At 61.7% G+C, this 27,604-nt stretch overlaps 2 protein-coding genes across 2 annotated transcripts; one reads left to right on the top strand and one right to left on the bottom strand.

Moving 5' to 3' along the window:
* Positions 1-10,637: 10,637 nt before the first annotated feature.
* Positions 10,638-13,122, top strand: ALX3 (ALX homeobox 3). The gene is given in 3 exon segments (XM_040616949.1): positions 10,638-10,907; positions 12,081-12,155; positions 12,745-13,122. Coding segments are annotated over 3 exon segments (723 nt in total).
* Positions 13,123-16,896: 3,774 nt separating this feature from the next.
* STRIP1 (striatin interacting protein 1) lies at positions 16,897-27,399 on the bottom strand. The gene is given in 22 exon segments (XM_040616791.1): positions 16,897-17,777; positions 18,106-18,310; positions 18,614-18,718; positions 19,006-19,072; positions 19,297-19,397; positions 19,490-19,616; positions 19,899-19,996; positions 20,192-20,266; positions 20,532-20,603; positions 20,996-21,059; positions 21,286-21,351; positions 21,612-21,829; positions 21,951-22,133; positions 22,612-22,739; positions 23,168-23,274; positions 23,717-23,785; positions 24,161-24,281; positions 24,666-24,800; positions 25,326-25,400; positions 25,690-25,759; positions 27,147-27,248; positions 27,250-27,399. Coding segments are annotated over 22 exon segments (2,550 nt in total). The 5' UTR covers positions 27,364-27,399; the 3' UTR covers positions 16,897-17,529.
* Between the last annotated feature and the right edge of the window lie 205 nt (positions 27,400-27,604).

Consider the following 27,604-nt stretch of genomic DNA (forward strand, 5'->3'; position numbering starts at 1 on the left):
TCCCAGTAATCACAAGGCGATGCCATCCCACCGGCTCAGCCCCAGGGAGTTACTTGCATCACTGTTTGTTACGGACTCTCCAGGGAAAACTTTTCCTTTCCCTGCAATAAATTTTCCACTTACGTTTTAAGGGAAGAAAATGTTTTCCGGTGCTTTTTCTGGCTCTCTGTCGGGAATGATTACTCCCAGATTTATTGGGATTTGCAAAGGAGGCGGCGATACCTGGGATCTCCGAAACTTGCCAGGATAATGATGCAGGCAGCACTTGTCGGCTACAGATCTGATTTATGGAGCAAGATTTCATCTGTCCCGGTGCGTATAATTTACTGGGATCTGGAAATGGCTCATTAGGGGATGAGATGAATAAATCCATCAATCCCTCGGGGAGGGGAAAAGCTTTGTCCGGCTCTGTGCACCGCCTGCAGATCCCGGGGGGAATTTGGGGTTTCCCTCGGTGGCAGCCGGACGGGGAGCAGGGCCCTCACCAGGGTAATTCGGCATCACCAGGACAACACAGGACCCGCTGCCTGGATGGCTCAGCCCCGGCTGGGGGGGCCAAATGAGCCCCCAAGGTGTGGGAAGCACCTGGGACACCCCCAGGCATGGTGCGGGTCCCCAGTGCCTGTGACCTGGGGGGTGCTGAGCCCCCGGCGCCCTGCTGGGATCCACTCCACGGATTCCCAACAAGCCGGGAAAGCTGCAGCCAAACGCGTTTGCTCTTACAAAGCTGATTTCTGGAAAGGCTAGGACTTATCCCCGATCCCCCCCTGGGGTCAGAGAGTCGGTTCAATTCTGCCTGCCCAAACAGGAGCTGAGCTAACCCCTCCCCCTCCCCAGCACCCCAAAATCATGCCCCTCCCCCTCCTTTTTGCCTTTTTTTCCTCCATTTGCACCATTTTCCAGCCATTTTCCAGCTACAGACCGACCCCCGTGCAAACTCAGGATGACCGAGCCGCCGGCGAGGGGCTCAGCCCAGCTCCACACTGATCCCACCGGGAATTAATCTCCCCGGCCGCGGATCCAGCCAGGCTGCCGTGCACCCACGGGCAGCACAAACCTGCAGTAACGCCCAATTTACACCCGTTTACCCAGCTGCTGTCTGAATTCAGGGGCCAGATCCTGCTCCCAGTTACATCTCTGTTAAATCCAAAGTGATCCCGTTTATTTCATGCCGTTATTTCCAATTTATGTGGCGTTAACGGCGTTACTCTAAACTGAAAGACTCCAATCCTCCCAACGGAGAAAATCTGGAATAAATTCCTTTTAATCCCTAGAGATAGTCCTGATTTTGTGATCGTTATCAGATTTTTAGGAGTCAAAACACCCGTTCGGCTCCCAGTTACGTGTCTTTTACTGGGATTAATGCCGTAAGGACACATCCAGCCCAGCATCTCCCCCGAAGCCCCGGCACCACCGGCTTGCTGCCACTTCCAGGCTTAATTTCAGCTCCTTTTTTTTTTATATAATATATATCTATTTGAAGCAGCTGGAAGGAAAAACAAGCCCGAACTCAGCATCCCGAAGCACTTTCCAAAGCAGCCTGAAAGTCCCCCACAAAACCTTTCCTTATTAAAGCAGAAACTGGCCGGCGTAGGAGCACGGCGATGGAAGAAGGGATCCATCCCTCCGGCTGGGAGCCGGCAGCACAGGGCTCGGCGGTCCCCGCTGCCTCCCAGCGTAAAATCGAGTTTATAGAGCCCAAATTACCCAGCGCTGGAAATCCACCCCGTGCCCCTGCCTGCAAGGATGCGGCCGGATCCTGGTTTAAAGCAGCCTGAGGGAATTCAGCTCATTTATTCCTGCGGCTCCTCTAAAGGCCACTACATCTCCGAAGCACTTTATAAACACTCGGCTTTTTAAAAAACTGCTATTTTTTACATCGGTTTGGATCAAGCCAAAATACTGTTGATTTTTTTTTTTTTTTTTTTTCCTTTCCTCCTAATCTATCTCCATGAACGCAAACGAAAACAAAAGCGATGGGGCTTGGCTTTCCCGCCGGGTTTCATCCCGTCTGCAGCCCCGCCGTTTGTTTTCCCGGGTTTTGTTTCCTCGACTGTTATTGCTATCATTAATTTACGGCACGCTTTGACACCGAACGCTGCTCCGAAGTGAGCGCTGGAAGGCAGCGCCAGGATGGAAACAGTAACTTGGAGGTTTCAATCACCGAAAAAATACCCCAAAAATATCGCCAAAAAAGTTACAGTTGCAACAAATTTGCTGTTTGCGGGGAAAAATCCCCCCCGTGTTATTGCAGCAGCCGCGCATCCCTCCTCGCTGCATCCACAGGGTTCCAACCCAGCTCCGCAGGGCTGGCCGCACAGACGATACCACCACATTAAATTTGTACAAATTTAGGTATTTGTGCAATGATGTGGGTGCGATTTCCACACGCTCATCTGCATGCCTGCGCAGTCGAGACGCAAATTACGTGACTTTAGTGCCCGTGTGCTGATACAGAAACACGCTGCGTTTGTGTGCAAAATTATAATACGCGTTTGCATGGGATTAAATTCTCACTGCATGTATCTGGATGGCTATGAATATGTGTGGCTATAAATGTGTGTGGCTATAAATATGCATGCATGTATAAATATGCATGTATAAATATACATGCGTTTATCTGAATATATACGTGTGCACGTAAAGCACGTTCACGACACAGAGGCTGTCGCCTGCCTTTGTGCAGCGGGATTACACGTGGGTGGATGTTGGTGGTTGCGCTTTGCTTTTGGGAGACCTGGAAACAGGGCCGTTTTCTACATCCTCAACCTTGTTAACTACCGAATCTGGGCCCGGCTCGGTGGATCCCGTGGGTTTCCAGCAGGATCAGCCCGAGGGGCTCCGTCTCCCAGTCGCTAACGCAAACCCGGGGTTGCAATCAGCAAGGGAGATTTCCCCAGGTGAATCAATAAAGACATTTTTGCCGGCATCAATGTGCACATTCCTGAGCGAGATCGACCCATAGGTTGGGTCTGCAATGAAGCTCTGCAATGAGTCGGACGTTAGGAATCGGAGGATTTTCTGGGATATTTGGGAAGCAAAGAGGGATGTGCAAACAGGGAAGGGCTGAGGATTGAACCCATGATAGCTCTGCAGCTTTAGCCAAAAAAAAAAAAAAAAAAAAAAAATGTAAGCAAGGGCACAGATTCCCTTTGCTGCTCAGAGCCGAGATTATTGTCCCTGTGTGACAGAGAGGCAGGGATGTGCCCAAGACAGCTAGGAGCCTGTTGGCACCCAACAAGTGGTGGTATAAATCTCCCTAGGGATTAGGAGAAGGTCCTCGCTGTGGGACGCGAGCAGCCAGCGTGGCCAGCTGAGTCCCCCGCCGGGCAAGGGAAGAACCTCCCCAAAACGCATGTCCTTGCAGAGGTGGGGGGGAATGGCCTGCGTCGCATCGTCCCAGCTCCTTTTGTCCATACGTGGTGTTTCTCCAGGCTGAGGACCTGACCTGGGCATGGAGAGGAGCAGCAGAGCTGGAGATCAGCCTCCACGTGCTGGGCCAGCAGCCACCCAGCACAGCTGGGAGATGCTACAGGCTGGAGGGGGGCTTTGGTGTCTAACAGTGTCATCAGGAGGACAGATGTCCCCAGGCTCCGTCCCTCCTGCCTTCAGCCTGAAGCTCATGTGCCAGAGCCACGTTGAGCTGAGCTGCCTCCCTGCTTTCCAGAGGAAGCCATAGCTTTCTCCCAGCAGGCTGCTCCCCGGAATGGGCTTTCTTCCCAAACTGCAGAGCACAGAGGGGAAAAAAAAAAACAATAAAAATCAACCCTCTGGAGAAAAAGCCCACGGGCTGGACCACGGCCGCTGGTCCTCCTCTAGGCTGCCTGCTGCTCGACCTCCAGGCTGGGAGGGAAAGCCCGACCTTGGAAAAGGAGAGCCCATCCCCGGTCCTGTGCGTTAGGCACTGCTCTGTGTCCCGCCAGCATTTCCAAGGCTCTGGGTAATGTTGCAGAGTCTCGGCTGTGCAGGGATGTTCATACAAACCACAGAGCTATGCAAACCCTCCCAGCCTCCTGCCGAGCTCTTCAGTGACATCTCATGATCCCAGGGGAGGCGAGGCAGCTCTCTGGGATGGCTGGAGACGGTGGGGAAAGCCAATGGGAGGCAAAGGAGGGGGGGGGGGGGGGGGGGGGGGGGGGGGGGGGGGGGGTGGAATCCTCCTCCCAGCAAGCAAGAGAGAAACTGAAAACAGAAAACATTTGCCCACAGAGCATCCTGCTGGAGTCCTCCCACTGCACTTGGTGGCTCTCTTGCCAGGGCTCGTTTGGTGGCAGATGCAATTAAAATGGGGCCACAAAAGGTCATTTCAACCCAAGAGCCGACCCAGCAGCGCTTCCCCTCTGGAGATGGCCAAGTCAGACACTGTGACATTGTGAAAAGTTTCTCCTGGAAGCTTTTCAGCCAAGGAGGTTGTTGGGATCATCCTTCGCCCACAAATAATCCGGTTTGTGGCAAATAAACCCCAGTGAGACCTGGGAGCACCATGGGGACCTCCATGTCCAAGTCAGTCCCATACTGGCACCCATCCCCGGTGCCCTAAGAAGAGGCACCCACCCTGGGCTGCCCCAGCAGCCTTTGTCCCCGATCTCAAAGCACCCAACACCAAGCACCAAACCAGCAGAATGAGGCACCCTGGTCTGGCTCTACACACAAAAAAAAACAAGGTAGAGGGTTGGTGGAAGGTTTAGGAGATCCCAGGAGTCCTGGTCCTCAGCCCTGCTCGCTGGAGGGACCAAACCCTGCAGCAGCTCCATGAACCAACACTGACCCCACAAAAAGATCTCACAAACCTCTCCTCACACTGCCTTCAGCTCCCAAATACCCCGAATCCCACCTTCCCAAGACCTCTTCCACCTGCCCAGAAGGGCTCCAGCAATGGCTCCAGCCTGGAAAACCGGCACATCCCAAACCAGCCTGCCCATCCCCTCCGCACCACCGGCACACGTGGAGGGACTCATCCCCCTGCTATCAAAATCCTTTAAATGCCAGCAGTAAAACTGAGAGATGTACATTGAAACTAATAAGCCTTTACAGGAGTTATGCAATGTTTAATAATATTTAATGACTTGTTGCATGCCAGAGGACTTATAGTCCGTATTTAGCAATAATTTACAACACGCAGCAAGCTGCGGACAGTCAAACAGGGAAAATCCCGACAGCTCCAGCTGCTGCAAAGGGAAAGCGTCAGGGAATGCTGCAGGATGCAGCGGAGCTGTCGTGGGCATATAAAGGGTGGGTGAGGAGGGGGCACCGCACACTCAGACCCCCGTTTGCAGAGCCAGCCCCTCACGGGACTCTCTGCCAGAAGAGGTTTGAGCCCAGGATCCCAACCCAGCCGCTATTTTTCTTGCAACTCCCAGGTTTCCCCGACTAGGGGCTGGAAAATCCAGCCGTGATTTATACCACACGCCACAAACCCGCCGCGCCTGCGATAACACGGGTTTTTGCAACGACCCAACAACGTCGTATCCATCCTGCAGCTGCTGCCAAGACATTATATTTTTATCTTAAGCTCTTTGAAACGAGACTGTCTTGTGATTCCAGATTTGTACCGTGCCCGAGATAACCAAGCACAGCCCCAGCACCGCAATAAAAGCGATAGCACGCTGCATAATGTTATTTAATGGTCGGTGTTAGCCTGTTGTTCCGCTATTTAACATCACGCGTCTGCGAGCCGCCTGCTCCTTCTCCACCTCTTTTCCTGGCTCCCAACCAGTCCATCCCCTGCCCTGCAGCCCCGATACCTGCAGGTTATTTTTTTCTAGACCTGGTGCAAGGAGCGATGCCCCAGGGTGAGTTAAAAGCTGCGGTCTGTGCTGTGCATAAGGGAAAACTGCAAATGGAGGCGTAAAAATCACCCCTCAGCCCGGATATCTGCTCATTTTTCCATGCCTGTTATTTCATCCCCTCTCTCCACGACACCAAGCCTTAGAATCGCCAAAGCTGCCCCGTTATTCCGCACATAACCCCCCCCTCAAGCTGTATAACCCCCTCCCCCTCCACCAAGACCAGCGCCCGGCCACCGGGAGCAGCCGAAGCGGCTCCAAGGCGGATGGATGCATCGGAGCAAAAAGAGAGGAGAGAGGCTGGAAAAAAAAGTTCAGGCAAGCTCTGATCAGCTCTGCCCCACACTGGTGCCCGCTGGGATGGGGGGACCCAAATCCTGGTGTGGGACCAGTGGCAGGGACACACCGAGAGCAGGATAGGGCCACCTTGGTGCTGGGGGCAAACACCACCCACGCCAGCAGGCTCCAAGGAGGGACACGTCACCGTGGGATCCTGGATCCCATGTCCCAGTGTCATGATCATTGCTGGATCCCATGTCCCAGGGTCACGATCATCCCTGGATTTCGCATCCCAGGGTCACGATCACCCCTGGATCCCATGTCCCAGGGTCACGATCACCCCTGGATTTCGCATCCCAGGGTCACGATCACCCCTGGATCCCGTGTCCCAGGGGTCACTATCACCCCTGGATCCCATGTCCCAAGGGTCACTATCACCCCTGGATCCTGCGTCCCAGGGTCACGATCATCCCCGGGTTTCACATACCAGGATCACGATCACCCTGAATTTCGCATCCTAGGGTCACGATCACCCCTGGATCCTGCATCCCAGGGTCACGATCACCCCTGGATCCCATGATCACCCCTGGATCCCACGTCCCAGGGTCACCATCACCCCTGGGCTGCCCTGCCCAGGCAGTATCCCTGGCCCTGGGGAGGGAAGGGCCGCCGCGGGGCTCAGCACAGCTTGGAAAAGGGAAACGATCCCAGAGGGAGTCAGGGATGGAAGTTTCTCCCCCCGCCTGGGATCTGGAGCCGCTCGCAGCGGCTGGGGACGAAGCTTTACGCCAAGGCAGGGCCTGGGCATTTCCTGCGGCTGGGAGACACTGGGAGCGCTGGGGGGGGAAGGGGGGCAGGGCTCCCCCACGGCCCCTGCTCGGGGCTGGGGAGGGGGGGTCCACTGCTCCGCTCCGACCCACTCGGGAAGGGCGCTGGGGTGGGGGGGGCCGGGATTAGCGGGATGAGGAGGGGATGGGAGGACGCACGTGACTGGCTGTGGAGTGGGGGAAGTGGGCTGGGGTGTGCGGGTGGGGGGGGGCGGGGGGGGGCTCGGCGATCCCTCCCTCCCCATCCCCACCATCCCCCTCCTCCCCGGCCCCCCGCACAAAATCCGCTCCCGCCGGCCGCCCCGCTCCCTCCAACCTGCGGCATGGAGGCACCGGGCTGCCCGGCCTTCCCCCCGCCGGGCCGGGCCGGGCCCCCCCCGGGGCTCCCCCGGGCTCCCCCCGCCTTCCCGGCCGGGCCGCCGGGCCCCCCCCGGCAGCCGCCGCCGCTCAGCCCGCGCCCGGCCCGCTGCCCGCCCGGCAGGGCTGCGCCCCGATACCCGGGGGCCGCCGGCCCGGGGCCGCTCGCCGGGGCCGTCCGTGGGAAGCCGTTCTGCCCGGCCGGGGCTGCAGGTACCGGGGGAGCGGCGGGGGGGAGGGACCCGGGTCCGCGACCCCCGCCCCGGCCCCTTCGGCTTCACTTTGCTGCGCTCTGCCCCCGCCCGGGGCCTGATCCTCCCGCTGCCCTCGGGGGGACGGCCCTGATCCCCGCGCCCCCACAGCGTCCTGTCGCCGACACGCAGTCCCCCGGCTTCACCGAGGCGACCGCCGTCGCGATGTGGCCCCGTCGGTGCGGAGACCGCTCGGGCATCCCCCGACGGTAGCCGGCAAAGGCCGGGCCGGTGCTGCCGTGTGTCGGGCAACCGGGCCTGTGTCACGACAGAGAGACCGAGGTCTCCGGGATCGTGCTCGCCCTGCTGAAGCGACGGGAAGAGGTGGCGGGAGAGCCCCGGCCCCGCTGCCGCGACGGCGGGGACCGGCCCGGGCCCACTCCCCCGGCCACGGAGCCGGTTACCGGGCCCGGAGCGGCTCCGGCCCGCGGAGGAGGCTGGAAAGGCGCCGCCGGCTCCCGGGACCGGGCCGCACCGGGCACGACCGGAGGCAGGACCGGCCGCACGGACGGGCCCGGGGCTCCCCGGGACGCGCGGCTGCCCGGTGCCCGGTAGCCCTCCCCGCCCCCGGCAGGACGAGCCGCAGCCCCGGGGCTCTCCCCATCGCTCCCCCCGGCCCAGCGACACCCCCCGCCCCGTCGCGCTTCCCCTCCCGGCCGGGACCGTCGGGGACTGCGGCCGGGGCTGACCGGGCTCGTCCCGTCCCCCCGGGGCTCCCCGGCCCTTTCATTCCCCCCCTTTTCCCTTCGCTTTAATATAAGAAGAAACAGGCAGCGCCGCGGGTGTAATGGGAACCAGGTGGGGCCCAGCAAACCCCGCTCCCGGCTGGGGGGAACAGGTAGAAAAAGCCCCCCCCGGGGGTCCCGGGGGTCCCGGGCTGGTGTCCATCCCCCCCCGCGCTTACCTGCTGCCGCTGCAGCGGGGCTGTGCCGACCCCGGGAGCCTCTCGCCGGTGGCCGGGGTGGTGGTCCCGGTTCCCGGGAGCCTTTCCCGTGCCCCCATCCCTTCGCTAATGATCCCTTTGAGTTCTCCTTTCCCCTCCCGGTTACAGCTGCTCCCCAGCTGCCGCCTTCCCCAGCGCCGCCAAATCTTGCGTGGGGGTGTCAGTTTTAGGAAGGATGGCGGGGGGGGGGGGAAAAATATCAATATCTTCCCTTTTTCCCATCCTCTTTGTCCCCCTGCGATGCCGTGTTTATTTAGCTACGTGCCCGTATCCTGCTCTCTTCCTGCCTTCTCCTTCTTTCTGGCCATTTATTTATTTGTCTCCAACGCCAAAACCCGCGGGTTGCTCGGAAGCACGGCGCATTGCCTTTGGAAAGGGGGGAAAAAACCCCAAACCCGCTCTATTTATCGGACCGCTTTGCGCAGAGGAATTTATTTTAATTTATTTCGGTCCTTTTTCCTTACTGTCGGTCCCATTTGGGGGTTTTTGCCTTCACTCTGCACCTTGGCGGGACTTGTTTTTTATTGGTAAACCTCCCCGGCCCAGCGGCCGAGCCCTTCAGAGGAGAAAACGGGGAGGAAACGGCAATTTGGCCTCATCCCTTCGCCGTTATCCACCGCCGGGCACGTAGACAGGTCAGTACCGAGGGGGACAAGGAGCCTTCACCCCCCCAGACACACCCCCCGCCCCCCAGATAACAGTTTGCCATTAATTCGAAGCAGCTGGGGCTTGGCGCTCAGCTGCGTGCCGTAACCCCCAAATTGCCTTAATTACAAAACAACCAAAACTCAAAACCGAAAGTCCGGAAAGGGCCGCGGCGCCGAGGGCTGGTTCAGGGGGTGCGGAGCCCCCGGTGGGTCCGTCGGGATGGGGACCCCGTTCACCCGCTCTGCCGGGATGTGATGGTTAACGGGACGGGAAGGAGGATCCATCCCGAAGGAGGCGATTTCCCCCCTCGCCGGCCCCAAGCGCCGCGCTCTGCCCAAGGCCCAGCCATGGGCCTGATCCTGCCCCTCTGAGGGGGCCGGTGGTCTCCACCTGCAGCAAAACTGCATCTCTGGAGCCGGTGCTCAGCTTGGGGGTGAGACCAGGGCAAACCCCCGTATTTTCGGGTTGTCTCCTTCCCAGGTGACACCCCTGTGTCCCCTCGGCTGCTGGGGGACCCCAAGCCATCCCTTCCATCTGCTGAGCCCCCCCTCAGTTCTCCCATCACTGGTTCAGCTCCTTGGGGTACCAGTAGCACCCGGCATCAGCCAGAGCCGCTGAGCTCCGTGTGTCCCTGCATGGGGACAAACCACCCTCCCAGGGGACAAAGGTGACCTCCGAAACGCGTTGGCGGTGACTGATCTCCTCGAACCCGTTTCATCAGACACCCCAGAGATGCAGCAGCAGCAACCAGGGGAAAGGGGGAACCCCCATATTTCTTGCTTTGCCCCCCAGCCCTGAAGGAGCGTGGGGAGGGGGAGCTCCTCCCAAGCAAAAAGGCTGGGGGGGGGGGGGGGGGGGGGAGGTATTTTTCACTCCTTTCCAAATGGTTTCCTGAGAGTTACAGCTGCAGGGAAATGCTGGGGGGGGGGGGGGGGGGGGGGGGGGGGGGGGGGCAGGCAAAGGCTGCCCTTGAACCGAGCTCAGGCGCGGGGGTCTGGATAGGGCCCAGTGCCAGGGTGGGCTGGGGGTGCTGGTGGCACCGATGTCTCTGCGGTGGGCACAGCTGGGCAGGGTGGAGGCGCCAGCCCGTGCTGGGGGGGGGGGAGGGGAACTGGAGGAGAGGGACGAGGAGAACGGAGTAAAACCCTGCCTGCAAGGCAACCCTGCGCTCGCCTTCTCTGCCCCCCAGCCCTTAACAGCAGCATCCAAAAGGGTCCCCGAGCGGGGTCCCCAGCCACCCGCTGCTTTGGCCAGGCTTCCCCCCACCCTCGGGGCGCATTGCATGCCCACAGCCCCGCAGCCAGCAGGAATTTTGCTCTCCCCCATGATGGATTTGACCCGCTGCATGCCTGTGCCGAGCCCTTTGCCCGAGCCTGTACCCCAACATCCCCCCAGGATGGCTGGGGCCACGCAGAGGTGGGAGGGGAGGGTTGGGGCTGCGGGCACGGGGGGGCTTTTGGCTTCATTAGCACCATTAACACCACCCCACCTTGTGCCTCTCCCCCTGCCAGGCGGCGACAAGGGATGCAAAGGCGGGTACCAGGTGATGCCCGCATCCTGCCGGGCCCCCGTGAAAGCCCCGGGGGAGCTGGGGTGCCCGCTGGCAGCACCCCTGGGCAGCCTGCAGGAACACGGGGTCCCTGAGCTCCCCGAGCCCCTGGGCAAGAGCAAAAGCAAGAAGCGGAGGAACAGGACAACCTTCAGCACGTTCCAGCTGGAGGAGCTGGAGAAGGTCTTCCAGAAGACGCATTACCCCGACGTCTACGCCCGCGAGCAGCTGGCGTTACGGACAGACTTGACCGAAGCCAGGGTGCAGGTACGGGCGCGGGTCCCCAGCTCCCGTAGGGACGGGCACGGCCACCCCGAGTGGTGGCGGGCAGAGCCGGAGGAGGTTTTCCCCTCCTCCGCAGCTGTTTTTCCCAGGAGAATTAACGCTAAGCCTTGGAGAGGAAATCCAGCCCCGGCACACGCTTCACCCACCGCCACGGGGTGTGGGTGCTGGTTGCCTCTCAGCTCTCTCCAGTTCTCCCCTTGTCCCCTCTCTGCAGCACCCGAGGGGCAGGAAGAGCCAAAATTTGGGAGGTCACTGCCAACCTGCCCCGCTCAGCAGCCCCTAAATGTGATCCCCCCTCCACGCATCCATCATCCCCAGCCTCGTCCCCTCCTCAACCTCCAGCCCAGGATGAGCAGCGATGGAGCTGCCATCCCAGGAGAGGGATCCCTGGGAGCTCCGCATGGATGGGGTGGGTGGGGGGGTAGCATGTCCCAGGAGGTGGGGCAGGATGAGGCCCTCCCCCACCACCCCGGTTCTGCCAGCATCACGCTTGCGTCAGGCCACAGGGAGAAGAGCAAAGGTGAGCGGGTAACGAAACAAACAGGGAGCACCCATCGGGTGCTGGGTACCTCAAGCCGCCGAGTCCTGGGTGCTGCCCTCCCTGTGGGGCAGAATCTGGGGACACAGCCCAGGCAGGGGATGCACACCCTGAGCCTGCGACCGCCCAGCCCCTCAGCACCCACCACAGCCTGGAGCCCTGGCTGGGGCTGGATTTCAACAGAATTACCTGTAACCGTGAAATCTGGGCGCTGAGCACCCCCGCACCACGTCCTCTGCCCCGGGAGGTGCTGCTCGACCCAGCACCACCCCAGCCAGCACCACAGAGGGGACGTGCAGGTGGGTCATTGTGACCACGCAGGACCCAAAGAGCCTCATTCTGCATCAAAACCTGGGGTGAAGGAGGCCTGGAAGCACAAGGGAGGGAAAAGGATGGTGCCCAGAGCAGGACCGCTTGTTTTCCAAGAGGGATAAGAGATATTTCTGCTACTGGTAGAGAAAAAAGCTGCATGCAAGGGCAGCTTCCTCCATCTCCGCTTTACCGGGATGTGGGGGCACCATTAGGGCTCCTTTCCTGCGGGAATGTGAGCGTGGCCATGAGCAGAGGGCTGCCTGGGCAGGGGTCCCTGCACCTCAGCCCCCTCCTCCATCCCCCAGGTCTGGTTCCAGAACCGACGGGCCAAGTGGCGAAAACGAGAACGTTACGGGAAAATCCAGGAGGTGAGAGATGCTGTGGCGCTGCCTGCCCCAGCCCCCGCCCAGGGCAGGGGTCCCATCCCTTTGCCCACCGGGGTCCCGTGGGGTGACCCACATCACCTGTTCTTGCCCCTTGTCTCCCAGGGGCCCATCCCCCATGGGATGCAGCTCCATCCAGCCGTGAGAAAGGCATGTGGTCCTGGATGGAAAAGGGGGAAAACGGCAACGTCACATTTTACCACATGCAGGAAGATGCTGCTTTATGTCCCACTCCATCCCCCGTGGGAACATGTCCTTTGGGACAGGCTTTGGGGTGTCGCCCCCCCACCCCGAGAAACCCCTGTAGCTGTCCCACATCCATCAGTGCTTCCCACCCCCCTTTTCTGCAAAACTGCCGTTATTTTTCTCCCCCCAACACTGAAAAGTGTAAAAATAATTTAAAACTCGGTTTCATGCACATCCCTGATGCGAACCCCCCCACACCCACCCTGGATGGCAGGGGAGGAAGATTTCACCCAGGAATCAACAGCCCCAGGCGATTAAAATAAAGCAAAGGCATCCCTCGCTTTGCACCCTGTGGGTGAGGGGAATCCAAGGTGGGGGGATGTGGTTCCCCCCCCCTCAGCTGGCCTCCCCCCACTCCACTTAGGGCTTTCCCCCCCCCCCCCCCCCCCATCCTTTCTTTCAGCTGCAGAACAACCTGTGGCCGAGCTCTGGCCCGGGGAGCCCTGCGGGGCTCCTGCCCCCCGAGAGCATCCCGTCCCCCTGCATGTCTCCGTACCCCCACACTCACAGCAACATCACCGGCTTCATGGGCATCCCTGCTTCTCCCGGCCCCCACCCCGGCATCAACAGCCTCTACTCCCTGCACAGCCTCCCCCCCGCGGCCCTGGGTGCCCACCCCTTCGAGCCAGCACCCGAAGATTACAAGTCACCCACCCTGGTGCCGCTGAGGATGAAGAGCAAAGAGGCGACCAGCAGCCTGCTGAACTGGGCTACATGATCCCCCCGTGGGGAGGGACACGGACCATTCGCCCCCCCACCCCCACCCGACCTTGTCCTCCTCCCGCCCCTCCCCAGCACCAGGGCGGGGAGAGGGTCGGTGGGGTCACCCTTCCCCCCTTCCCCACGCACCCCGATCTCCACGAGCTTTCCTGCATCTCAGCCTACTCCATCGTGGTGCCCCTCCGGTGAGGGGTGGTCAAAGCGGGGCTGCCGGGGGAGGGAGGAGGACACCCCCAAACCCAGTCCCCCCCAGCAGAGCTGGCACTGGCAGCTCAGGACCCCGAAAGCAGCTCCCCAAAAAACCCCTGAGCCCCCCAAAGCACCTTCAGTGGATGGGACGTGATGGAGACAGGCAGTGGTTTGCAGCAGGGTCGTTGCCTCCCCCCCCCCCCGGCTGCAGCCCCCCTGACCAACCCGGGGGGCACCAGCCTTGGGTACATGAGGGGAGGGGGCTGTGCCGGTGTGGGGTGCCAGGGGAGCACCATCGGGGGGGCAGCAGGTTGTTTTGGGGGTAGCGCTCCCCTCCCCAGCTGAAATTTGCCTGTCAATCCCCCAGCGCAGGCAGCAGTGACAGAAATTGAGCTCTTCACGTCCCAGTCCAACCACACTGGGGAGACCCACGGGGGCTGCTGGTGGTCGGGGGGTGTTACTGGGGGCAAAGCAAAAATCCCAGCCGTGTTCAAGGAACCCCCAAACCCCCCCCCCAAGCCACCGGCAGCCCTTTCTGCTCCCACTTGGAGGGGGTACAAGATTCAGGACAAGCCCCTGGCACAGTCACCAGCTCCCACAACACGTGGAGCCCCCTGGGATGGGCAGTAAACCAGTACAGGGCAGGGGGCTGCGGGGACAAAGACACGTAAACCAAACCGGTTTTCCCTGGGGGGGTCACCCATAGCCACCCCATCGCTGTGACCCCTCAGATCGATGAGGCAGGAGGTGTTTTAATCCCAGCGGGTGGGATCCTCATCCCGGCTGCCTCAGCTCAGGGTGTTGGGGGCACCAGTGGCCAATTTGGGGGGGTGGGTTGCCCCATTCTGGGGGCCTGCAGGAAGCCTGTTAGCGGTGGTACCTGTACAGCCAGTCCCGGGTGTCTCGGGTGGGGGATCAGCTCGTCGCATCCCACACGCTTCATCTGCTCCAGGGGACCCAGGGTGCACGGTGAGTTCCTCCAAGCACCGCGTCTCAGCAGCGTGTCCCACCCTGTCCTCCAGCCAGCGTGACCCCCCCCGCCCCCCCCCCCCCAGCCAGATGAAGCCACAAATGGGAATCCCCCTTTTGCTCCCACTCTCCTTACTGCCAGGAGATGCTGTTACATCCTCAAGAGCCGCCTTGTGCCAAAAAAAAACCCCAAAACTGTGATGCCACCCACCCCCAGCTCCTGGTCTCCAGCATCCTGATGCTAAGATGGGGGGGGTGGGGGGGTCGGGGGCTGGTCAAGCACCACAGACCCCCCTCAAGGAGGCATCCAACCTGTCAGTCCAGCCTGATTTGGGCCACAAAACCAGGTTTGCAGCCAAAGGGAGCCTGTGCGGGTGTTCCTTACCCACCGGGCTTGGCACCCCTGGCACAGCCTGGCCACGGCGGGTGCCCCCCGGGGGGGCAGCTCACAGCCCGGCCACGCACCCAGCGGGTGCCCACCCTCGCCTGGGCCATCTTGCACCCTGGCTCTCGCAGCCCGCCTTCCACTGGCGGGGATTTTGTTATTCATTTATAAACAATAAAACACATTTTTAATAAGTTATTTATGGCTCCGGCAGCACTATAAAAGCCGCCGTCTGTGATGGCCCCGCGCAGCTGGGGAACATTCTGGCGCAGGCGGAGGGGAGCGAGGTGTGATGGAGAGCGCTCAGCCGGGCTCGCACCTCATCTGCCCGTGTCCCACCAGGCTCCCCGGGCCGGCTCCTGCACCGGGACTGGGGTCCGGGGTCCAGGGGGGGCACTGGGGGCAGCCGGGCAGAAGGAAAACCCCCAGCGAGGGCTCAGCACGCTTTGCAAACACGCACCACCCAATGCAACGCCACAGGGGTGGTCACAGCCCCCACCCCCATCGGCCAGATCCTGCTCAGGACACAGCACCCCCCACCCTGATCGGCCAGATCCTGCTCAGGACACAGCACCCCCCCACCCCCATCGGCCAGATCCTGCTCAGGACACAGCACCCCCCCGACCCCCATCGGCCAGATCCTGCTCAGGACACAGCACCCCCCACCCTGATCGGCCAGATCCTGCTCAGGACACCGCACCCCCCACCCCCATCGGCTGGATCCTGCTCAGGACACAGCCCCCCCGTCCATCGGCCAGATCCTGCTCAGGACACAGCACCCCCCCACCCCCATCGGCCAGATCCTGCTCAGGACACAGCCCCCCGTCCATCGGCCAGATCCTGCTCAGGACACAGCACCCCCCACCCCCATCGGCCAGATCCTGCTCAGGACACAGCACCCCCCCACCCCCATCGGCCAGATCCTGCTCAGGACACAGCACCCCCCACCCCGATCGGCCGGATCCTGCTCACGACACAGCACCCCCCACCCCCATCGGCCAGATCCTGCTCAGGACACAGTCCCCCACCCATCGGCCAGATCCTGCTCAGGACACAGCACCCCCCACCCCCATCGGCCAGATCCTGCTCAGGACACAGCACCCCCCCACCCCCATCGGCCAGATCCTGCTCAGGACACAGCACCCCCCACCCCGATCGGCCGGATCCTGCTCACGACACAGCACCCCCCACCCCCATCGGCCAGATCCTGCTCAGGACACAGCACCCCCTCGACCCTGATCGGCCAGATCCTGCTCAGGGCACAGCACCCCCCACCCCGATCCGCGCTGCTTACGGCAGGATGAGATCGGGGTGCAGCACCAGGGACCCTGGAGGGATCGCTGGGCTCCAGCTCAATGCCACCACCCAGCCCCTGCCCGTGGCTAAGGGGGAGGGGGGCAGGATAGGTCCCACAGCCCCTCTCAAGGCTGCGCAGCCTGCAGACTGAGCACGGTACCACTGAGGCTGAGCTGCTGTGGCTTCTCTGATGTCTCCTAAGGGCTGAGTTTGGCGTCTCCCACCTTCAGAGCCCCCCTGAAGGTCTCCGAGCCAGTGGCTGAGCACCCCCACGGCTGGCCTCGCTCCTGGAGCATCCCAGCAGGCGACAGGGAGGCACAGCTGGGGCTGCGCCACCTCCCTCTGCCCACAGCCATCACCACAGCTGGGCAGGGGAGCAGCTTCCTTCTGCCCCTCCCTGCTCAAACCAGGGGGGAAACTCCTGGGATTTCACCCACCCGAGCTATAGCTGGGGCTGCTGCCCCCCCTCTGCCAGGGAAACTGAGGCACAGCAAAGGCGCCGGGCCGAGCTCTGCCGCGGGCAGGCTTTGGGGAGCGGGGTTTGACACCTGGCTCCTCTGCTGGGAGCAGGGGCCAAAGAACATCCCAGCGACACGAGCACCGGAACGCCAGGACAGAACTCGAGGGGGTTCAGGGAAGGCAACAGGCAAATACCTGCTTGAGGCTGCCAGCTCCTGCCTGCGCCCCCAAAGGTCACCAGCTCCCCCAGAGCCAACAGATCCAGCTGCAAGATAAATATTTAAAATCTTGCGGTAATCCACCCACAGTGGGACCTGAGGAGGGAGCAGGGACAAGGACACCAGCCAGGGAACCCCGTGCAGCAGCTCTGCCCCATCGCGGGGTCCATCCCTTGCTGCTTCCCAGGGGCGGGAGGGACGGGGACACACGGGAGGGACGGGGACACACAGGGCCCAGGCACACTCGGAGCAGATATCACGAAATATATATATATATATATATATATATGTACAGCTCATCCACCCCACCCAGCGGGGCGAGGGAAGACTGCAGTCTCCAGCCCCTCGACTCCCCCCGCCAGCATCCCCCCAGAGCCCCCCCCCCCCCCCGACCCCGCCGCCACCGCGTCCCCAGGCAGGGTCTGGGCAGGGGGACAGCCTGCCTTCCTGCCACAGCCACCTCTGCTCCCCGTGTCCCACAGCAGCGCCACAGGGACCCTCGCCTCGCTGCCCAGCTCCCTGCACCGCCGCCTGCTCCCCCTTCTTGGCACCGGCTGGTGGGGGGCAGGAGGAGGGGGGTGGGGGTGCTGCTTCCAAAAGCATCGCACAGGTCCCCCACCCCCACCCCACGGGAAACCCCCAGGGCACTGCGGCCACCACCAAGCTCTCACCCTCCGCTCAGGGTTGAGCCTGGCACAGCCTGGAAGGAGGCAGAGGGGCAGGACGGTGTCTTGGCAAGGACCCCAACAGCTCCAGCCTCTTCCCAAGCCCACCACGGGGGTCCAGGCCCCCACAGACCCCCCGAAAAAGCCTTGCTCCCCCTGCCCCTCGGCAGCAGGCCAGCCTCGAGATCTCCCCAAAGCAACCCCTCCTGCCTCCCCACCGTCCGTCACTGCAGCAGCTCCTCCCAGGAGATGGGTCGGGAGAAGACCTCCCGCTCCAGCCACAGGTCGTAGTTGACCTGGAAATCCTCGGGCAGGTCCACGCGCTGGCCCAGCACGCTCTGCAGGCAGTTGTCCACAGGCAGAAAATCCGGGTTGCTGTGCGCCCGGTCATAGCGACGCGAGTTGAAGCGCTCGATGCTGGCGCGCAGGGCGCACTCTTCCGCCTGGAAGTCCCAGGGACGGGCGTCCAGGTCTGGGCAGAGGGTAAAGGGGTGTCAAGAGGGGAGCTGGGGGGCTCTTCAGCCGGCCCAGCCCCCCTGGGAAAGGTCTTTGCAGGTCCTTACAAAGAGCAACACGCAGGGCGCAGAGCTGGCAGCCACCAACAGCTCCACCAGCCGCCGCCAGCCCTTTCCCTCTTCTCCGCGATGCCACCACCCCAAATCCCTTCCCTGCACACCAGACCCAAGGGCCGCCCAAGCCCCAAGCAGCAGAGGGACAGCTCTGGGCACAGACACGTCACCGCACGGAGCGGGAAGGACAGTCGGTAGCGGGATGCCCTGCAGCCGCTGCACAGGACGTACCGTTGCCGTAAGCCCAGTCGTCGTTGAGACGGTGCCGCACTTTCTGGTAGATGGCCGACATGGTCTTCATGTTGCTCTTCCTCCACTGCCGGCCCAGGTACTTGGTCTGTACCTTGAGCAGCTTCAGCACGTAGAGCTGCATCATGGCCTGCTTCACCTTCAGCGCCCGCTTCAGGATGGGTGCCGACTTGAACACCACCAGCATCTGCGGGGAACAGCCCCCCCCCCCCCGCCCCGGCAGCCGGGGACAGCGGGGTGACACGGCTGGGGTGGGCACGTGCGGGTACCTCCCACCGCACGCGTGCCACCCACCTCCTCCAGCACCCACAAACCCTTCCCTGTGGTGTGCACTCTCCCTCTCCCTTTCCATCCCTCCCTCTCCCCAGCGAGGTCTGGGGTGCCAAACAAAGGGCACCCCAAGGTATCCACAGCCCCCTCGCCCAGCCCAGGCACCCCGTGACAGCCCAGCGTGGCTGGGCCGAGCCCCCGCGGGTTCCCCGGCCCTCACCATGGTGCGGGAGTGCTTCCACTTGGTCAGCTTGTTCAGGATGCGCAGGAGGTTTATGCAGGAGAAGAGGTTCCTCCAGCAAAACTGGTTGTTGTCTCCGGCTTCCTGCAGGACAGCGGAGGCAGGGGTCAGGCAAGAGAGCGGAGCAGGGATGAGGAGAGGGTCTTCTGGTCCGAGGACCCTCGCCCAAAGAGGTACAGCACAGCACGCAGGCAGGAGGCGTCTGCCAGCTCTGTGCACCCCACAAAGCCCCAGCAGCGCCAGGGGCTGAGCACAGGAGTGCTGAGTGTGCCAGAGCTGGATGCTGGAGCCCCACCGCCTCCCCACACCCACAGTTCCCCCTGGGAAGCACCCCAGGGTGCCAGGACCTGGCAGAGAAGTGAGCGACTCACCAGGCTCTCTGCCGTCAGCTCCGGCAGCTCGTGCACCACACAGTAGGGGTAGTCCAGGACAGAAATGCTGCAGGAAGGAGAGAGGGTGTCATCCTGCTCCCCCAGATCCTACCTGGCCTGGGGGTAACGCAGCCCCACACCTCCCACCCACCAGAGATCAGCTGCAGTGGGCACTTCCCCGGGTCCACTGGCACCCCAGGCACAGCCAGGGAAGGACTTGTGGAGGGCAAAACAAGCAGGGACCCCTCCCCACAACCAGCAGGGATGCAGGCAGGCAGCACCCTCCGCTACCTGTTCTTGGCAGTGATGTAGGACATGATGTTCTGGTTGAAGAACTTCAGGATGAGCGGGATGCAGTTGGCAAAGACCAGATGCTGGGCCATGTACTCAAACTGGGGAGAAAGGCGGGTGAGTTGGGACCCAGCCTGGGTCCTGCCCACCCCCAAAGCCCTGCAGAGGGGGGCTGGACCCTGGCCCATCTCACCTGGTAGATGTGATTCAGCTTGAAGTGCTTGAGCAGGAGCAGCAGTACGGCAGAAATGGCTTTGACGATGATCTCCTTGTGCCGATTGACATCCACCCCCAGCTTCATGCTCTGCAGCACCGTTGTCCTGGAGGACACAGAGGGATCCTAGGGCTGGGGCACTATCCGCACCCTGACAGCCCCAGAGGTGCTGGCAGACACTCCTGCCATCCCCTGGGCTCTTGAGCATCCAGCTCCCGTGGCAACGCACCATTCCTGGCACACCACCGAGCAGCGGATGGTCAGATCACCCAGGAGGCCTCAGCAAAGCCCCAGCCCAAACCACACCACCCTGCCTGGCTCCCTCCCACCCCCCCCTTCCCTCCCCACCACCACCCAGCACCTCTGCTCGCCCTCCACAGTCACTCACGGCATCTCCTCCGGCAAGACGTCTGCCAGGATGTTGATGGAGTCTGTCTTGGCTTTGGAGGTGGGGGCTGCGGCAAGGAGGATCTTCAGCAAAGCGATCTGGGGGGAAGGGAGAGATGGAAAAGGGGATGGGAGCAGGAGGACTGGCCACAGGCCCCTCTCCCCACAGCAGGAGGGAATAGCGTATGTGGGGAGGGAAGAAAACCTGGGGGCACCACTGGAAAGGGATGGAGGGAGCAGTGGAAGGAGGCCCCCACCACTGAGCCCAGGGACCCCCAGTGCGCCCCAGCTCACCATGTACTGTGGCAGGCTTGGCAGGAGGCCCTGGTACAGGATCTCCGCAGGGACTTGCTCCACTTCTTCTTCCCCCTGGTGCCAGGGAAGACCAAAAAACCTCTTACCAGGAGCTGCCACCAGTGCCACGCGCCTTACTCAGCCCAAGGCCGTCCAACCCCAAGGACAGGACACCCTCGGCACCTGCCCGAAGCCTCCCCACACACCCCACCCTCTGCCCCAGAGAAATCGCTCCTCCTAGCCCTTCAGCAAACCCCCCAGCCCTGCCAAAAGGCCTGGCAGAACAGCGTCCTCAACGTCCAGCCCAAAATCTTCATCCCATCCTCATCCCCACACTCACTCCAGAGAGCGGGGAGCGCAGGTACTCGTCTTCCATGTGCACCTGCACCTCTGCGATCGACGTGTACTTGTGCTGCACAGAAAGAGCACAGGGCTTCACAGCACGGGCCACCCCATCGACGCCACCAGGCCCAGCCCAGTCCCATCATATTTTTAAGTCCCATCCTGTTATTCCTGCTCCACTGGGTAACCGGCGTTGACGGGCAGGGTGTTGGCCACCCGCCTCACCTCTGGGACAACCCCAGTAAGAAAGGCATGAAGCCAGTAAGGAAAGGGGCTCAGCCAGCCTGGGAGATGGGGGTTGGGATGAAAACTTAAGGCTGCTCCCCTCATGGGGCTGAGCATGTTGGGGAGGGGTCAGGAAAATGCACCCCTGGCCCTGACCTGTGATTGATGCAGGGGTACGGGGAAGGGGCACCCAACACAGCGGCAGGGGCTGGAGGAATTTGCTGCCAACGCACTCACCAGTTTCAGGGTTCGGATGCTCTCGTGGATGGGCCTGGGCAAGCCCACCACGGTGTTGGTGTCACTAGAGAGAAGGGAAAGAGCCAGGCTGGGTGCAGGCAGGAGCAAACCTGAAAGCCACCCATGCACGGGCCAGAGACCACCACGCCGCCCAGGAAGCAGCCAGCAAGCTCAGGACTTCTCTGCTGCCAAGCAGAGGGCAATGGCAGCCCCCACATCAGCAGCCTCTACCACGAACCCCCCAAAACCAGCAGCCCCCGCCCCCCCAGGCTGGCTCTGCGGGAACCCACCTGCCCAGCGTGTAGCCGATGAACTTGCTGCGGCTGGACTCCAGAAACATCTCAATGTCCTTCTCTCTGAGCAAAGCGAAAAGGGGAAGAGTCACATCTTGCTGTCCACCTGGCACACCACAGCCCAGGCACAGGGCATCAGCAAAAGCCTCGTGGTCGGATAAAGGAGACGGTGCTGAGCCCACCCCACCAAGGGAACAGCACCAAAGTGACCACCCCATCCCCAACATCTTCCCCACACCCCTGTTGAAGTATTCAATATTGAACAGCCTGGTTTTTCGACGGCGTATTCCAGCTTTCCCTGCAGGTCAGCCCCACGGACTCACCGGACCTTGGGGGCCCAGGGCAGCCCCTTGGGGCAGGTGATGCGGTCGCTGGGGGGATGCTGGGTGGGCGGAGGCATCACTTCGTCACGTTCAAGGGGGAAGGTCTCTCCTTCTAGGCTGTTGTCGTCATCGTTCTCCTCCTCTTCCTCACGGGAATCGTCAGCTTTGTAAGGGTCTCGCTCATTGAAAGCGTCAAGGTTATCCTGCTTAATCAGGGCCTGGAGAGAGAAGGGCAGACAGGTGAACATCCCGGGGACAAGCTGCTCCAAGATCAGCGCCCCGACCCCAGCCATGCCCCCGATAACGTCCCTGTCCCCGGCTTCCCTGCGCCAGCCTCACCTTGTGCTCCCGCCGGCCTCGCTTCTGCTGCTGCTCGATCAGATCGGAGGCGGACGCAGGCGGGGAGGCAGCTCGCATGTTGCGGATCACTTTAATGCTGTCCTCTGGGAGCGGCGGGAGGCCCAGGATCTCCCGCTTCTCTGCCTTCATGCTCTGGAGCTCCTCAAAGCCCCCCAGAGTGCACTGCAAGGGAGACCACAGCACCCTGAGCATGGACAGGGGACCACCCCTCCACACCCGGCGCCAGGGCCACCTCCACCTGCCCTTCCCAAATCCAGTCTCCAGGAGTCCCAAATCCTTCCCCAGGGTGTAAAACGAAGAGCTGCCCGTCCCCATGCTGCTCTTGTCACTGTGAAAGGCCAAAGGGACAGGAGGGTGCTCAGACATTCGCAACCCAAGTGTCTGGACCTTTTCTTTCATGCAGACCCCAGACAGGGACCTTGCTTTGGGTCCATCCCTTGGTATCCAGCTCCAGACACCGATATCCAATGCTCCCCTACGGGATGAAACCCAGGGGTGGGTTTAATAGGGTGCAAACTACTCGGCTAAATGCCAGAAAAAGAGGATGGAGCAATTACAGCCAGCTGAGGGCAGAACTTGTTCCTCTGCCAAACGCCAAACCGCAAGACACGTGTCAGCACACCCCACAGCCTCTCCTTACCAGCACAGCCTTCCAGAGCAAGAGCAGCACCTTCTTCATGGGGAAGTGTGGAGCGTGGCCGCTGCAGAATTTGGTCACCATCCCAAAGAGCATGACGGAGAAGGGCTCATTGTTGTACAGAGGGGCTCCTGGAACCACATGGCAGCAATCAGCAGGCATTCCTCATCCCTGTCCTCACCCCAACTGCCAGGGCCACCAGCCCCTGCACCCTCACACCCTCCATTCTCCAAGATCCTCATCCCACCCCAGACAGCTCCTCTCTTCCTTTCCAAGGCCTTGTAAACCCCCCTAATTTCTTACCTCTCATTGAGAGGAAACAACAGCCCCACTATTGACATTTTTTTCCCCAGGGAGAGCACCCAGAGAGCACAAAAGACTGACTGGCTTCCCCTGCCCATTCCCCCCTCACCTCACCAGCAAGGTTCAGCCTAGCAGCAGCCAACCCAGCGCTGCCAGTCCCTATGAACCGAGGCCTAGAGCCAAACCCCATCTCACTCTCTTGCCCTTCAGCCCTTGTAACCTCTGTCCCATCAAGCCCCAGGTGCCTGGTCCTCACCCAGCTCTGCTCGGAAGGTCTGCCTCATGCTCTTCCACTCGGGCTTGTCCCCCTCCGCCTCCTGCCGAACCGTCTCCACGATCAGGTACATGATGTTCAGCAGCACCCTGCAAAAAGCAGAAGGTCGGGCCAATCACCAAAGGTTGGGATGAGTTATGGAGGCACCACCGGCACCCAGGGCTCTGGGGGGAGGCTGGATCTGCCCAGACCACAGCTGGTTTCCACGCACCCACTCCACACCAGGGGATCGGTGCTCTGGCACTGGGGAAAAAGGTCTCTGCAACTCAAAATGGGGCAAAAAATTGCTTTCCCATACTTCACTGCTTTCATGTCCCCAAGCAGCCACATGCCTGCTGTGTAGGCCAAGGACAAGGGACATCTGCCGATCTGAGTACGCCTGACGATGCTCACAGAGCCGGGGCAGAAGCTGGGACAGCCCTGGGACACCCTCTGGTGCCAACTGGCCCGTCTCAGCTTGCCAAAGGAACAAGCAGCTGGATCCCCCTCCTCGACCCCAGAGCATCCCCTCTCCCCAGCCCTGCTCCATACCTCAGGTCCGTGCTGTCAGCCAGGGAGATGGCCGGCTTTCTCACGGCACTGCTGCAAGCCGCGCTGTTACTGCGGAGGGAAAACGGCCTCAGAGGGGCCTTTGGAGGCACCTTAACTTTGCCACAGGTAACCCACACACCACAGCCAAACCCTGGAATAGATACCGCCGCAGCAAGCCCCCTGCTCACAGCGCAATCGAGGGAGGAGGGAGGAGGAACAGACCTGTCCCCACCTGCTGCCAGGCAGCAGAGCTCATAGCACATTTCTGTATAAATCAGGTATAATCCTACACTACGCATCCACCCAGAACAGCGGGAGTCCTTCCAGTGGCTGCAGGAATCACATCAGGGATAGGCAAACCAGGAATGGGACTGCCACAGACTGGGAAAACTCCTGCCAAGGAGCTCCAGAGCCATTTCTGAACCGCCTTCCCTCAGTACTCACTCAATCTCCATGTTGAGCAGCTCCACCAAAGCGTTGAACGTCCCCACTTCCAGCAAGAGGAAGATGTTATACCTCATCCAAGCTTGTACCTCGGCCTCGGAGCCGCACTCCCCAAACGTGCCTGCAATGACACCCTCGCTGGATCCCACCTCTGCCGGGATCCCGAGGCCCTCCCACACCACCAGCGCGTTTTGCAAAGGGAATAAAACCCACAGCCTTCATTTTAAGGTGAAAGTCAGATGCAGAGGACGGAACTGCGCTCTTGTGTGGAACGCGATCGAGATCTGGCAGAGCTGGCACAGCACAGGGAAGTGGGCCAAATTTTGAACCAATCTCCTATAAACTGTCTGCCTCCCATGAGAACTAGCTTCATTCCAGACACCCCGGGTAAAATTAAAAAATACAAGGAAAGAAAATGATTTTAAAATACTTTAAACTGATCGCCTCCAATCCGTTATCTGGATTTAGCAACGGGAAAAATAAAGGGGCAGAGGCCCGGCGTCACCTTGGGCAACATAAAGGATGGCTCGGGCAACCCTCAGCCTCTTCTCCCGCGCGGTGACCTCCAGCCCATCGAGAAGCCGCATGGCGTGGGTGCGGTGCTGGTTCTTGTCCAGCTCGGTCCATTTCTTGTCCCGCACTGAAAAGTCAAAGCGGGCAGGCTGAGGGCATGGGGCACCTCTTGCCAGCCCCGGACACAAACGTTGCAGGAACAGCTCAAAAGGATTCAGCATGAGGGAAAACTGGGCTGCTTCAGGGAACACTGTGCTTCTGGGAGTAACGCCCAGGGATGTGTGATCGGCCCGGAGGGACCGTCTCCTGCCTTCCACCAGATGACTAGATGAATCACACCCATCTGAACCGGCGCTGGCAGCTGATGGGGAACAAGCTGGATGCTCTTGCCGATGCCAGTATGTTCCAGCAGAGCCGTCCCAGCGCCAACGAACCACTTTGGACACCAACATCAGCAAAAGCTGAGCACACTGGAGGCAGCAAGCTGCGCTCCAAGGCCAGCCCACGCACACTAATGAGGTCTCCAGTACAAACCGCCTGACGATTACCAGTGCACAGCTCCAGCTTTCTGACGCAGTGCTAACGCGCCAAACCCCACGTCTCCTTCGGGAGACCCCTGTCCCTCCCCAGAGGTCTAAAAGAAGGGTCTTACTGTGGATCCTGAAGTCCTCCTCAAAGCACTTGCGGTTGAGCAGGAACTCCGGCCCTTCTGTGTAGCTGTACAGCTCTGCCAAAAGAGCACAGAGGAAAATCTCCAACAACCCGCACTGAGCCGCCAGAGAAAGCTGCAACTCAGCTACATTAATTGCAGTTCTATCCAAGATGAGGGAAATGCAAAAAACACATCCAGCATAAGGCCGAAAAAAATTAATTAGACAGTATCACTGCCCTTTTAACATGAAAAAGGCGTTTAAGGACAAGAATGGAGCGATACTGGCATTGCCAGAGCTGCTTTAATCACCACCAGGAAAGAAAATCATGGCTGATCAATTGATCTATCAAGATGAGATCCTTACCAGAGAGCTCTGCCGCCCATTTGTCAGTATCTGCATATTCGAACTCCAGGTCTGGGGACTCCGAATAGCCCTGAAAGCAGAGGAAGAACTCAGTTAAATTGCAGCGGTTTTGAGGAAAACCAAAATCCCCAAGATATTCCCAATTCACCTCATCCTCCCGCGAATCCAGGACTGTATCTTCTGTTTGAGCCCAAAAATGTACCCGCAGCAGCGTAAACGTTACCAAGGCAACTCCTACCCACCTCCTGCATCTCCATCACAGCTCCGCCGCATTGAGCCATGCTGCGCTTTGCCGGTGGGCAGCCTCTGCACCACCTCTAAAACACTCCAGGAGCCCCAAAAGGCCAAAAAATACAGCAGGAGGCAGGGAACGTTTCGTCTCAGGGTGGGAAGCAGGTTATGTGGGACCAGGCGGCTCTCAGAGCTCACCCATTTTGCAGAGATGTGTGAAAATTTGGGCTATCCCCCACCCGGTGCCGATCGGAGCGATGCCAGCAGATGCAAATAGCGAGACCGCAACAACTCCAAGACTGGAAAAACATCCAGAAGCCTTAAAGCACAAAACACCTGCTGCCTTTAAGTCACCCACGTGGACCCACAGCAAAACCCTCCCCACCCCAGGGCGCCCACCAGCTCCTCCAAAGGGCGATGGGTCTGTGCCACTCTGGGGGGCTGGGGGGCTGCTCCCCAGCACCCACAGACCTCCCGGCCCTCTTGTGTCACCTCAGGGAGCGTCCCCACGCTGGGGGGGACACCCCTGGAAGCCGACGGCTCTAGGGCCGTCCCAGGAATTAAACTGGGTTCAGGGAACACGACGGCAAAGACATGGGACCCATCAGCTCCACCCTGCCCCACACAACGCTCCGGGCCCCCCACGGCGCAGGGGGCGTTCTCGGTGCCTCCCTGGAGGGATCGGTCACCTCTTGCCACAGCGGGACCGACCCGACGCAGGGGACCTGACACCGCGGCCCGGTCACTGCCGCACCGGGCCGGCACCGGCGGACGGGGCTGGGAGAGGCGCCGGGCGGGGCGGTGAGAGCCCAGGGCTGCCCTGGGAGCGGGGTGGCCGGTGCCCCGGGGGGCTGGGACCAGAGCCAGCCGCACGCCCCGGGCAGCGCAGACCGAGCCAGACTCGGCGGGAAGAGACCGCGGAACGGCACCGGCCCGGGCAGCCCGGTACCGAGCGGGCCCGGCGGGGAGCGGCCACCGGCCCCGGCTGCTGGCGCGCCAGGCCCCGCAGTGCCAGGCCCCGGCTCCAGGGGCAGCGGCCGGCCCAGGCCCGGCCCGGGGGAAGGCGGAGCCCGGGCCAGGGCTGAGGCGGGCGGTGGAGCCCGCGGGCAGGCCCCCGGGTCCCCGGCGGGAGGAGGACGCGGCCCGGCCCGGCCCGGCCCGCCCCGCCCGGGAAGGCCGCCCCCCCCCCCGGAGCCGGAGCCGGGCCCGGCGGCAGCGGCGCTGACCTCCGAGTCCTTGCGCGGCGGCCGGCCCAGGTCGCGGGCCTTGCCGGGCGGCGCCGCTCCTCCGCGGGCCTTGTTGTTACCGGGGAGCGGCCCCCGCGCCCCCCGCGCCGCCGCCCGGCTCCATGTCGGCCGCCTCCGCCGCGCCGAGCTCTCGCGAGGACTCACCCCCCCCCTCTCGCGGGAGCGGCAGGGAGAGCCGGGGCAGCGCCGCCGCCATCTTGGGAGTGGCACCGCAGGGGCTGCGCCCGCTCGGGCGGCCGCGCTGTGACTCCGCCCGCCGGCCCCGCCGCTCCGCCGGCCCGGCCGCGTCACCGCCCGGCGCCGCCCGCCCCCGGCGGCCACAGAGGGCGCGGCGGCCGGCCCCCGAGCGGCCATCTTCGGGGTGGCAGGGCGCCGCCGGCAGCCATGTTGGGAGGGGCACTTCCGCCCGCCCCGGCTGGGCGCTGGGGGGCGCCATG

The sequence above is a fragment of the Falco naumanni genome, chromosome 17 (assembly GCF_017639655.2).
Source record: "Falco naumanni isolate bFalNau1 chromosome 17, bFalNau1.pat, whole genome shotgun sequence".
NCBI classification, from domain to species: domain Eukaryota; kingdom Metazoa; phylum Chordata; class Aves; order Falconiformes; family Falconidae; genus Falco; species Falco naumanni.